General features: G+C 43.5%; 1 protein-coding gene across 1 annotated transcript in view; it reads left to right on the top strand.

The window, feature by feature from the left end:
* fibcd1b (fibrinogen C domain containing 1b) overlaps positions 1 to 14,164 on the top strand; it is a 248,405-nt gene that overhangs the window by 81,235 nt on the left and 153,006 nt on the right. Inside the window, exon 3 of the mRNA XM_024397223.1 lies at positions 6,524 to 7,003. Within this exon, the coding sequence (XP_024252991.1) occupies positions 6,524 to 7,003 (480 nt within the window). The remainder of the gene's footprint in view (positions 1 to 6,523; positions 7,004 to 14,164) is intronic.

Raw genomic sequence — 14,164 nt, 5'->3', positions numbered from 1 at the left:
GATTATGCAAGAATGGGTTGCCATCAGTCAGGATGTGGCCCAGAAGTTAATTGACAGCATGCCAGGGCGGATTGCAGAGGTCTTGAAAAAGAAGGGTCAACACTGCAAATATTGATTCTTTGCATCAACTTCATGTAATTGTCAATAAAAGCCTTTCACACTTTTGAAATGCTTGTAATTATACTTCAGTATTCCATAGTAACATCTGACAAAAATATCTAAAGACACTGAAGCAGCAAACTTTGTGAAAATTCATATTTGTGTCATTCTCAAAACTTTTGGCCACGACTGCAAGTCAAGGTGTCTTATACCATTGTAGTCGTGATAGCCTTGAAATAGACTTCTTCATTCCTATGTTATCCATGGAGGAGCTAACCTAACTACAAAGTTCTCTATAAGCACTGAACCAGTTGTACGCAGTGTGATCATGGTTGTTACGAATCCCTTTTGGCCTGACAGTCTAGGGGAGATGGTAACGAGACCCTAGGGATTGCGACCACAGTATTACAAAACATCAAAATCATAATTTTTCTTTTAAACACAAGATAAAGCATCTGCCAATACATCTGCCAATACAATTATAATTTGGATCTCCAAATTATAATTCAGCACAATCAGCCCCCTACGCATAAGGCACTGGTTCTGGTTGTACATCCGGTGGAGAAACACTAAGGGGTTGTGGTCAGTATATACAATCACTGGTAGGGCACTGGAAGCAATATATACCTCAAAGTATTGCAGAGCCAACAACAAAGCAAGAGCTTCTTGTTCTATTGTGGCATAGTTTGTTTTACATTTATTACATTTACGTGAAAAATAACAAACGGGATGATCCACTCCACTCTTGTCCTGCTGCAGTAGAACAGCACCAGCACCTCTGGCACTAGCATCTACCTCAAGTTTGAATGGTTGTTCAAAATCCGGAGCAGCAAGTACAGGGGTATTACATAAGAGTGCTTTCGCAGATTCAAAAGCTCTCTTACAATCAGGGGACCACACAAATGATCTAGCCGGACTGACCATCCCCACTGGCGGTTGGGACCTCTCGCACCCGAAGCGAGAATCATACCCCTAGGTACGCTTTTTGTGGTCATATTCCCCACAAAGTGGAGTGATTGTTCGCAACGGTGTGATATGTCATTTGTATTCATGGTGAAAACAGATGGACTTATTTGAGTTTGAGTGGAATTGGCTATTGCGATGTTGTTTACCTTGTGCGTTGTAACAATTGTATCTGAGTCTATAGTCAAAGCCCACCGTGGGCTTGATTCTTGATCGAGCGTCCCTGGATCGCTTACACTCTCGCTAGTGGTGCTAATTGTGGCGGACCTGTTGTCTGGCAATTCCGCGCATAGTGTTGGCACTTTTGTACTTCTCTTAGTAGAGAGCATCGGTCTACGTTTTGATCATTATTGAACCCTTTGTTACCCTTCTTAGCCTTGTGCCCTGACACTTTGTGTGGGTTGGGAGCAGGAACATAGCGACCAGGTTGATTGTAGCAGTAGTCGTTTCTCCGGCGACGTACTTTATGGTTATTTTTTACCGCGGTGGTTATTGGTATCATGGTGTCATGGTAGATACCATTGTTGTACATCATCTCTCAATGCTCCTATCCCTGATAACTCACCCTCTAACTGGAGTGAGTGCTCATGCTCAATATTCAAAACTGAGATGTCAGGACTCTTAGCGCTGCTCACTTTTGATGCCTCAAAGAGTTCTCATATTGGCAAACCAACGTGGGCTATAGGGCCCAAGGCGCAGGAATTCGCTGTAAACAAAAATGGCTGCTCTCCCTTTGTTAGCTTAACATCTAATGCAAAGCTAGCCATTCTTGTACAATAATGTTATTTAAGCACAAAACGGTCATTGGCGATTCTTCACCACAAAGGGTAATTTAACCCTGAAAGCTGAACTCACTAAGGGTTCCAGCAAAGGCGGGACTTCCGTCGTGCAAGGCGGAGATTTCCGCTGGAGACAAAGGAACATTCCTGTTTGGATTTGGAGAGGGATGTTCTCTCTCCTTAATTTACAAGAGGAAGTGAGATGTCAACCCCCCACCAGCTCACCCCTCTGTGGGTCAGAGAGGTCTGGTTACTGTCTTCCATTGCCAAGCTGATCTGACCCATTCGGATCCTCACAGGACAGTCATAACATTCTTATTGGTGTCCTTTAGTAGTGGTTTCTTTGCAGCAATTAGACCATGAAGGCCTGATTCACGCAGTCTCCTCTGAACAGTTGATGTTGACATGTGTCTGAAGCGTTTACTTGGGCTGCAATCTGAGGTGCAGTTAACTCTAATGATCTTGTCTTCTTGCGGCAAAGGTAACTCTGGGTCTTCCTTTCCTGTGGCGGTCCTCATGAGAGTCAGTTTCATCATAGTGCATGATGGTTTTTGCAACTGCACTTGAAGAAACTTTCACATTTCTTAAGTGCTCCATATTTACTGACCTTCATGTCTTATAGTAATGATGGGGTGTCATTTCTCTTTGCTTATGTGAGCTGTTCTTGCCATAATATGGACTTGGTCTTTTACCAAATAGGGCTATCTTCTGTATACCACCCCTACTTTGTCACAGCACAACTGATTGGCTCAAACGAATTAAGAAGGAATGAAATTCCGCAACTGAACTTTTAACAAGACACATGTGTTAATTGAAATGCATTCCAGGTGATTACCTCATGAAGCTGGTTGAGAGAATTCCAAGAGTGTGCAAAGCTGTCATCATGGCAAAGGGTGGCTACTTTGAAGAATCTCAAGTAGAAAATGTATTTTGATTTGTTTAACTGTCTTGTGATTACAACATGATTCCAAATGTGTTATTTCATAGTTTTGATGTCTTCACTATTATTCTACAATATAGAAAATAGTAAAAATCAAGAAAAAAACATTGAATGAGTAGGTGTTCAAATTTTTGGACCGGTAGTGTATATATATAAATAAAATAAATATCCCCTTTTCAGGACACTGCCTTTCAAAGATAATTAGTAAATATCTGAATAACTTCACAGATCTTTCTTGTAAAGGGTTTAAACACTGTTTCCCATGCTTGTTCAATGAACCATAAACAGTTAATGAACACGCACCTGTGGAACGGTCGTTAAGACACTAACAGCTTACAGACGGTAGGCAATTAAGGTCAGTTATGAAAACTTAGGACACTAAAGAGGATTTTCTACTGACTCTGAAAAACACCAAAATAAAGATGCCCAGGGTCCCTGCTCATCTGCGTGAATGTGCCTTAGGCATGCTGCAAGGAGGCATGAGGACTGCAGATGTGGCCAGGGCAATAAATTGCAATGTCCGTACTGTGAGATGCCTAAGACTGCGCTACAGGGAGACAGGATCGTCCTCGCAGTGGCAGACCACGTGTAACAACACCTGCACAGGATCAGTATATCCGAACATCATACCTGCGGGACAGGTACAATATGGCAACAACAACTGCCCGAGTTACACCAGGAACGCACAATCCCTCCATCAGTGCTCAAACTGTCCGCAATAGGCTGAGAGAGGCTGGACTGAGGGCTTGTAGGCCTGTTGTAAGGCAGGTCCTCACCAGACATCACTGGTAACAACGTCGCCTATGGGCACAAACCCACCGTCGCTGGACCAGACAGGACTGGCAAAAAGTGCTCTTCACTAAAGTGCTCTTCACTGACGAGTTGCGGTTTTGTCTCACCAGGGGTGATGGTCAGATTTGCATTTCTCGTCGAAGGAATGAGCGTTACACCGAGGCCTGTACTCTGGAGCGGGATCGATTTGGAGGTGGAGGGTCCATCATGGTCTGGGGCGGTGTGTAACGGCATCATCGGATTGAGCTTGTTGTCATTGCTTGTTGTCATTGCGGCTAATCTCAACGCTGTGCTTTACAGGGAAGACATCCTCCTCCCTCATGACCCTCCAGCATGACGATGCCACCAGCCATGCTGCTTGTTCTGTGCGTGATTTCCTGCAAGACAGGAATGTCAGTGTTTTGCCATGGCCAGCGAAGAGCCCGGACCTCAATCCCATTGAGCACGTCTGGGACCTGTTGGATCGGAGGGTGAGGGCTAGGGACATACCCCCAGAAATGTCTGGGATCTTGCAGGTGTCTTGGTGGAAGAGTGGGGTAACATCTCACAGCAAGAACTGGCACATCTGGTGCAGTCCATGAGGAGGAGATGCACTGTAGTACTTAATGCAGCTGGTGGCCACACCAGATACTGACTGTTACTTTTGTCCCTTTGTTCAAGGACACATTATTCCATTTATGTCTGTGGAACTCCACATGTCTGTGGAACCTTTTCAGTTTATGTCTCAGTTGTTGAATCTTGTTATGTTCATACAAATATTTACACATGTTACGTTTGCTGAAAAAAACGTTGTTGACAGTGAGAGGACGTTTCTTTTTTTGCAGAGTTTCTAAGTTCAGGAAATGTTTTTGTTATTTTTTAAAACATATTTTACCCCTTATTTGAGGCACAAAATGATCTCCATACTTCTATTTGTTTGTATGGATTACATTCAGACGAATCGCGTGACACTTATGGGTTTTGTAGAGCAAAACAGAGAACACCATCATGCTCGCTAGTGTCTCCCTATTCCAGAGTGGTCATATAATAATAATGACAATAATAATAATTTGTAGGCCAAACCGTTCGGACGCTACAGACTTTTTCGTGAGTAGACCTAAAAAGGTGTCAGTGTCTGATTTCTGATTTCAAATAGGATTTACAGGGAAAGCACCACAAACGATTATGTTAGGTCACCAACAACTCTCTAAAATACACAATTTTACCAGCCAAAAGAGAGAGAGAGAAAAAGCACATATAGAGATAAAAATGAATCATTTCAAAAAAACTTTACAGAAAAAGAAACGCATGCAATAATCTGAGACGGCGCTCAAAAGTAAAAACACCACAGCCTCAAAGATGGCGTCAACATAAACAAGAAATTACATGATAAATATTCCCTTATCTTTAATGATTTACATCAGAAAGCACTCCAGGAATCCCAGGTCCACAATAAATGTTTTTTTTTGTTCAAAAATGTCTGCTATTTATGTCCAAATACCTTATTTTGTTTGCACGTTTGGAATACATATCCAAACACTAATTCTGGTCAACGTTATATCGGACAAAAACGTCAAAAAATGATATTACCGGTCGAAGAAACATTTCAAACTAAGTACAGAATCAATCATTAGGATGTTTTTAACATATAGCTTCAATAAAGTTCCAACTGGAGTACTCCTTCTTGTCTTCGTGAGCAATGGAACGCAAGTGACTACCACGAGGAATAAACATGATCAGAAAATGGCTGACTGCCAGACACCTGACTGATTCTGCTATCATTCACTCCCACAACATCATAGAAGTCTCATTATAATTTCTATTGATGGTTGACATCGAGTGGAACCCCTAGGCAGTGCAACATCATTCATATCTCAAGGGGATTTCATTGGAGACTCTGGTGAATACATTCAAGCTCAGATTTATGACTTCCTGTTTTGATTTCAACTCAGGATTTTGCCTGCCAATATGAGTTCTGTTATACTCACAGACATCATTCAAACAGTTTTAGAAACTTTACAGTGTTTTCTATCCAATACTAATAATAACATGCGTATATTAGAAACTGAGACTGAGGAGCAGGCCGTTTACTTTAGGCACCTTGTTCATCCAAGCTACTCAATACTGCCCCCCAGCCATAAAAAGGTAATGTGAAGGTGGATATAGGGAGATATGAGTCATTAATTGTGAAATGGTAGAGTAGGACACACTGTTCTCTCCTCTACCTACTCTATACACAGATGATAATGGCTATATCCCTGAGTGACAAGATGGCTCCCGATTGTGAAAGCTTTTTTTAGTTTTGGTTAATGACACCATGGCAGTGTCAAAATGTTCTCCCTTTCTCTATATTTCTTGCACATTCTTGCTTTCTCTCTCTTCTCACACACTTTATCTCTCTATCTTCATCTGTATCTCTTACTCACTTATTTCTGTGTCTCACACTTTCCCTTTCACTGCCTCTCTCACACTTTCTCTCTCTCCCATGCTCTCTCTCCCCTTCTCTCTCCTCTCTCTGAAGTGGGAGTGAGAATTGAACCTGGCTCCCTGCTGTGTTTTATCCCCAGAAGTGTTTTAAACGGGGACTCTTTTCAACATTCTCTTCAATAAGCTACTTATCTCTTTTCTTCTCTTCAAAAACTACACATGTTGCAGAAAACATGTCTTATATCGAGCCTCTTCCAACTTTCAGACTTCCGATGTGTGCGTTTGGTTGCAGATCAGGTTTTGATACAGGAGTCGTTTATGGTGGTTAATGAGATATAGGAGAGAGAAATTGCTCCGAACAAAAACGATTTGATCAAGGACGAGTTGTGAAATGTGACACCTTTAAAATACTAAAAACCTGTAAACACTGCGTAATATTCAATTAGAGGTCACCAAATGACGAAGCTACAGACATATCCAGAAAGATTCTGAAAATAATGTTGCTCTAACATTCCCCTTTTCTTTTTGTCCCTGCCTACCATAGAGGATGAGCTGCAGCTACCTTCTGTGCACCATCCTCCTGTTCGTAGCCGTCCTACTCGCCGTCACGGTAACCGGCACCATCCTCTTCATGAACCACAACCAGGCCCCGCCCATGTCCGACGGCCCTCCCCACATCTCCACCAATCAGGACGAGGCCAACGCCCTGGTCACCGTGGAAAGGGGCGATGGCTCGCGCATCAACATATTTATTGACCCCAACTGTCCTGACTACAATGGGAACTTCCTGCGCCTGGAGGGGGTCCAGACATCGCTGCTCCACTCGCTGACTGACCACGACGCTGACCTGAAGTCTGTCAAAGGTCAGGACCGGGCACTGCTGGTCAATCTAGCTGAAGAGGTGGCCAAACTGTCGGCCCACGCTGGTCAGCTGAAAATGGACTACGAGTCTCTGAGGCGAGGCCAGGGGAGTTTGGGACAGGACCTGAACACACTGCAGACAGAGCAAGGACGTCTCATACAGGTGAGGTACTACATGCTACAGACATGTTGCCTAACATACTGAAACACACTCGACACTAGTCTGAGACAAGAGTCCCAGAGACGAGATCAGGGGAGTTTGGGTCAGGACCTGAACACTGAAGACAGAGCAACACTGTAAAATGAATCTAGTTGATTCAACTAATTATCATTTAGTCACTGGTTCCACAGCCTTTTTTAATTTACTAAACTTTTCAGTCAAAGTGTAACCTGAACTAAACATTTTTTTTACTTGAGTAAATGTAGGTTAGGGACACCCACATGTTCAATTACTGCTTTTAACATACAATATTTTCAACACGTTGTGTATGTTCATTTATACAGTAAATGTCCCTACCTGGGATTTGAATTCAAAACCTTGTGGTTTATTACATTCCTATCTTTATTCCGCTCCACCGTGTCGATGACAGATTCCACCTGTATTCCTTTACTTCAAGGTAAATCAAAGCTCTGCTAAAAGCAGACTAAAAGTACACTCAAGAAATACTGTAGTCAACGGACACTAATAAACAGCCCAAAACACACTCTGTGAGACACTTGACTTGACGTATGCGCACCCTGACAAAACTACTCCGGGGCAGGACCTGAACACAGCAGGGCGGACTCATACAGTTAAGATACGACACAATACAGTGCAGACAGGGTTTACAGTACTGGATATTTGTCTCTGTCTGAGGCTGCTCGACTGACAGGCTGTATGAAAGGGCTCAGGAAGTGGGTTAGACAGAGTGAGTGTTGACTGACAGTCTCTCCCCTCTTCCTAACACACATTTGGTAATTTGGGATGTGACCTGAGAGTGTGAGAAAATGTGTACTTGTCGAGCTGAAGAAACCTATTACCAAGCACTGGGAAAAGATAACTGACAAATGTTCCATATTTTCCATGGATTTGTTCAACTGAGCCTTCATTAAACTACACACAGAATCGACATGTTTTCACAAAGCTTTCCCTCCTGCACTTCTCCCGTTCTCTCGCTTCTCCCCTTCTCGTCTTATTCTCTCACAAAGCCATGAGTTCTACGTCCGCTACATACTTCAGTCTGAGACTGCCATGGTTGAAGTCGTTTGTGGCTGAAGTCAAAATGAGGGTTGTTGTGCAAAACAAAGTCATCAACGGTTAGATCATCTCTAACCAATCAGAGTATCAAAGCCTATCAAAGCCTACGGCACATTTTCAGTTTGGGTAGCCAAGCAAACGATTCCCTTGCAACGCTCCCTTTCATTCTGTTCGCTACCCCTTTTCTGCTCATTCTCTCGTTAACACACAAAACAAGAGAGAATGAAAAAGAAAGTGAGGAAGAGAGGGGGAACAGAGAGGATTCTTCCTCCTGAGCATCCGCTGCAGGAGCCAGTATACTGTGCTATTTAGGAAGTGAAACCAAGACATGGATTAGTGAGAAGCTTCCCAAACCTTTTGGCGTTCTGTTCCTCTGGCTGTTCAAACAGAGCTGGAAAAGGGCCTTCTCTTTATCAAAGACCACGTTCCAACCAGACCAGGAACACCGAACACAGGCAGTGGATGGAGAAGGGGCGGGGGTTGGTGGAGATGGTGGGGGGGGGTGATCAAAGCTGTGGTTAAAAAAAAGACACGCAGGAGAGGGCTTTGCGTTGTGGAAGTATCGCTCCCAGTAAGCCCTTTTATTTTAGGAGGAAGAGGGGCTGTGAGGGGAGGTAACTTAGCAGTTAAGAGCATTGGGAAAATAATTGAAATATTGCTGGGGTGAATCTCTGAGTCGACTCGGGAAAAATCTGTCGATGTGCCATTGAGCAAGGTACTTAACCCTAATCGTGCATGTATGTCGCTCTGAGTAAGAGCGTCTGTTCTAATAGAGCGTCTGGTCCTGGTCAGTCCCTGGATGGGAGACCAGATGCTGCTGGAAGTGGCGTTGGAGGGCCAGTAGAAGGCACTCTTTCCTCTGGTCTAAAAAATATCCCAATGCCCCAGGGCAGTGATTGGGGACACTGCTCTGTGTAGGGTGCCGTCTTTCGGATGGGACGTTAAACGTGTGTCCTGCCTCTCTGAGGTCATTAAAGATCCCATGGCACTTATCGTAAGAGTAGGGGTGTTAACCCCGGTGTCCTGGCTAAATTCTCAATCTTGCCCTCAAACCATCACGGTCACCTAATAATCCGCAGTTTACGATTGGCTCATTCATCCCCCTCCTCTCTCCTGTAACTATTCCCCAGGTCGTTGCTGTAAATGAGAACGTGTTCTCAGTCAACTTACCTGGAAAAATAACGGATAAATAAAAATGTCAATAAATAATCAAATGTGAGCGTATTATATCTGTAAGCTAACAGAGCTGGGAGACTCCATCTTGTCATTTCCAGGGCCATCTTCTCATTTACACTAGCTAACCAAGGAATGGAAAAAGACCTACAGGAAGCGAAATGCAGATTCTTCCAGTGCTGCAAGACAATATGTTTCTATTAAAGTCCCCTATTTACAGTGCCTTCGGAAAGTATTTATACCCCTTGACTCAGTGATTCCCAAACTCTGTCCTCGGGACCCCAAGGGGTGCAAGTTTTGGCTTTTGCCCTTAACACTAAACAGCTTATTCAAATGATCAAAGCTTGATGATTTGTTGATCATTTGAATCAGCTGTGTAGTTCTAAAGTAAAAACCAAAATGCGCACCCCTTGGGGTCCTGAGGGCCGAGTTTCGTAAACCCTGACTTAACTTATTTCACATGTTCTTGTGTTGCAGCTTGAATTCATAAGGGATTACATTTATATTTTTGTCTCACGCATCTACACACAATACACCGTAATGTGGAAACCTAGTTTTTGAAATTTTACCAAATCTATTGAAAGGAAACACATAAATATCTCTCTTACATAAGTATTCACACCCCGAGTCAACACTTTGTAGATGCACCTTTGGCGGCGATTACAGCGTTGTCTCGGGTTTTCGGATGTTTTTAGTCCGAGCCCTGATCATGAGGAGGCCCGAGAGATGATCATGATGGCGCCGACAGAGATGGTCGCCTCGCTTCAGGTCCTTAGGAAACTATTCAGAAATGTGTTTTTTTTATGTGTTATTTCTTACATTGTTAGCCCAGAAAATCTCAAGTGTTATTACATTTAGCCGGGAAGAACTATTGGATATAAAAACAACGGCAACATACCAACATTACGAGCAGGAAAATGACTTTCCCAATGCGGGTCCTCTGTTCGGACCTCCACGCTGGACATGGGATCTTATCCCAGTGCCGACCCAAAACACTCTGGCCGCCGCAGGAGAGGCAGACGGAGTGGCCTACTGGTCAGACTTAGAAGGCAAGCACACCATACAGCATACCATTCAGCATATTACGCTCTAGACAAAAAGAAAACCAGCCCCGTTGCAGACATCGAGTTCTTGCTCCCTAGGCAAATTAAACAACTTCTTTGCTCGCTTTGAGGACAATACAGTGCCACTGGCATGGCCCTCTACCAAAGCCTGTGGGCTCTCCTTCTCCGTTGCCAACGTGAGTAAAACATTTAAACGTGTTAACCCTTGCAAGGCTGCGCGTCCTCAGAGCATGCGCAGACTAGCTGGCTGGTGTGTTTATGGACATATTCAATCAATCCCTATCCAGTCTGTTGTGCCTACATGCTTCAAGATGGCCACCATTGTTCCTGTTCCCAAGAAAGCTAAGGTAACTGAACTAAATGACTATCGCCCCATAGCACTCACTTCAGTCATCATGAAGTGCTTTGAGAGACTTGTCAAGGATGATATCACCTCCACCTTACCTGATACCCTAGACCCTCTCCAAGTTACTTACCACCCCAATAGGTCCACAGACGACACATTCGCCATCACACTGCACACTGTCCTATCCCATCTGGACAAGAGGGATACCTATAAGAATGCTGTTCATTGAATACCGCTCAGAATTGAACACCATAGTACCCTCCGAACTTGTCATTAAGCTTGAGTCCCTGGGTCTCGACCCCGCCCTGTGCAGCTGGGTCCTGGACTTTCTGACCGGCAGCCCCCAGGTGGTGAAGGTAGGAAACAACATCTCCACACCGCTGATCCTCAACACAGGGGCCCCACAAGGTTGCGTTCTCAGCCCTCTCCTGTACTCCCTGTTCACCCATGACTGCGTGGCCATGCAGGCCTCCAACTCAATCATCAAGTTTGCAGATGACACCAGAGTGGTAGGCTTGATTACGAACAATGATGAGATGACCTACAGGGAGGAGGTGAGGGCCCTTGGAGTGTCAGGAAAATAACCTCTCACTCAACGTCAACAAAATGAAGGAGATGATCGTGGACTTCAGAATACAGCAGAGGGAGCATTCCCCCATCCACATCGACGGGACAGTAGTAGAGAAGGTGTAACGTTTTAAGTTCATCGGCGTACACATCATGGACAAACTGAAATGGTCTCCATCCACTGCCTGTTCATCCCCGCTATCATCCAGAAGGCGAGGTCAGTACAAAGCTGGGACTGAGAGACTGAAAAGCAGCTTCTATCTCAAGGCCATCAGACTGTTAAACAGCCATCACTAACATAGAGTGGCTTCTGCCAACAAACTCAAATCACTGGCCACCTTAATCATTTGAATAAATGGATTTGATAAAGCTATCACTAGTAATACTTTAAATAAAGCCACTTTATTAATAATGTCTACATATCTTACATTACTCATCTCCTATGCATATACTGTATTCAATACTATCTACTGCATCTTGCCTATGCCACAAGGTCATCGCTCATTCATGTATTTATGTGTACATGTTCTTATTCATCCCTTTACATTTGTGTGTAAGGTAGTCGTTGTGAAAGTTTTAGTTTACTTGTTAGATATTACTGCACTGTTGGAACTAGAAGCACAAGCATTTCACATTAACATCTGCTAACCGTGTGTATGTGACCAGTACAATTTGATTTGATTGTGTCTGTCTGTACAGCTTTGAACATCTGGATTTGGGGATTTTTTCCCATTCTTCCTTACACATTTTCTCAAGCTTTGTTAAGTTAGATGGAGAGTAGGAGTGAACAGCAATCTTCAAGTCTTTCCACAGATTGTCAATGAGATTCAAGTCTGGGCTTTGGCTGGGCCTGGAGCCATTACGGAGTTGCTTTGGCTGTATGCTTGGGGTCATTGTCCTGTTGGAACGAAAATATTCACCCCAGTCTAAGGTCGTTTGCACTCTGAAGCAGGTTCTCATCAAGGATATTCCTGTATTTGGCTCCATACATCGTTTCCTCTATCTTTACACTTCTCCCAGTCCCTGCCACTGAAAAGCATCCCCATAGCATGATGCTGCCACCACCTCATCAGACCACATAATCTTTTGCCTTATGATCTCAGAGTCTTTCACGTGCCTTTTTGCAAAACTCCAGGAATGCTGTCATGTGCTTCCATCTGGCCACTCTCACATGAAGCCCAGATTTCAAAATTGCTGTAGAGACTGTTGCCCTTCTGGCAGGTTCGCCCATCTCAGCCAAGGAACTCTGTAGTCCTGTCAGTGTAGTCATTGGGTTGATGGTCACCTCCCTTACCAAGGTCCTTCTTGCCCGGTTGCTCAGTTTGGTCGGACGGCCAGATCTAGACAGAGTCTGGGTTTTTCCATATCTTTTGAATTTCCCAATGATGGAAACCAGTGTGCTCTTGGACTTCATGGTGTAGTTTCTGCTCTGACATGCATTGTCAACTGTGGGACCTTTATAGACAGGTGTGTTTCTTTCTAAATCATGTCCAAACAATTGAACTGGCCATAGGTGGACTCCAATCAAGTTGTAGCGACGTCTCAAGGATGATGTATGTACCTGAACTCAATTTGGAGTGTCAAAGCAAAGGGGTATGTAATCAAGATATGCCTGTATTTCATTTTAAATACAGTTGCTAAAAATGAGAAAAACATGTTTTCACTTTGTCATTATGGTGTATTGTGTGTAGATGGGTGAAAGAAAAAATATATATACTGAATCGATTCTGAATTCAGGCTGTAACAAAATGTTTCATAAGTCAAGCGGTATGAATACTTTCTGAAAGCACTAATAGGCGACTTTGAGAGGTTCTGGACCGGTTGCATCCATTCTTTTTTGTGTACAGAGCACTCTGTGAACAGTGCAACATCAATTGCTGTGCACTCCTTGAAAGATCTAGTTCTCCTGCTTCACATACCTCTCTCTGCTCTGAGCTGAGATACAGTATGTGAAATCGGACACCTAATTTGAATATTTTCAGACCGATCCTGGACAAAGGGTTGATTTCTGCTGGCTGTGAACCTTGCAGCTCTGCTTGCAATACTGTATATGAAACGGGAGAACCTAGCGAATGCAGCAAAAAGCAGTCTTATCTCACTGAGATGTTCTCAGATGGATTTAGAGCTCTCAATATCAAAGAATAAAAAATAATTTAATAGAATTGAAACAAGACCACTTTTTCTTGGTCACTTTGTTCTTATTGCTGGAGTTGTAACGAGTCAGAAGGCATTTGAATGGCGTCTCTGCGTCGCTCAGAGGACGCTGGGCAGAACATTCTCTGTCATCAGTTAAATGAAATGGTGCCAATTTTGTACTGTCAGTAAGTATGATTGCTGCTATATTTAGAAAGCATTTCAATCATTTCAAGCCCTATTCCCCCCACTTTGAATAGGAAAAAATAATATATGATTTGTCATGTTTTCCTATTTCTATTATATTTTAGCACAAATTACTTGCTGTTTGTGGTCCCAATGCAAACATTATCATATTTCTGCAGATTCTCACAGTATAACGTGTGTTGAAGATCGACAAATGCTGTTGCTGTCTGGCTACAGACCTAGTCTACAGAATGCACCGTGTTTCCCATTTCCTTGTCTAAATACAAAAACATGAAGGCCAAATGGAATCTGCAGAGGACAAAAGCCTCTTTTTAAGTCCCTCTAAGTCATTTTAAATGGTGTTTGTTTAAAAAAATGATATCCCTGCAGTTTGAGCTTGGTACAAGTCATATCAGCTCCAGTCAAACAGCCCCAGCTTTAGCCATGCAGAACTCAGGGGGGGAATGGGATAGAGAAAGAAAGAGTGAGAGAGCGTTGATTGAGAGAGAAACCATAGACAGCGTAGAGGGATAGAAAGAGAGAGATAGAGAGGGAAAAAGAGAGAAAGCATATAGAGAAAGAGCTAGACTGAAAAGAGCGAGACCAAGATGGTAGCAA

The sequence above is a fragment of the Oncorhynchus tshawytscha genome, linkage group LG33 (genome assembly GCF_018296145.1).
Source record: "Oncorhynchus tshawytscha isolate Ot180627B linkage group LG33, Otsh_v2.0, whole genome shotgun sequence".
Classification (NCBI taxonomy): domain Eukaryota; kingdom Metazoa; phylum Chordata; class Actinopteri; order Salmoniformes; family Salmonidae; genus Oncorhynchus; species Oncorhynchus tshawytscha.
The sequence above is the reverse complement of the archived record's forward strand: the minus strand, read 5'-3'. Positions and strand labels throughout refer to the sequence as shown.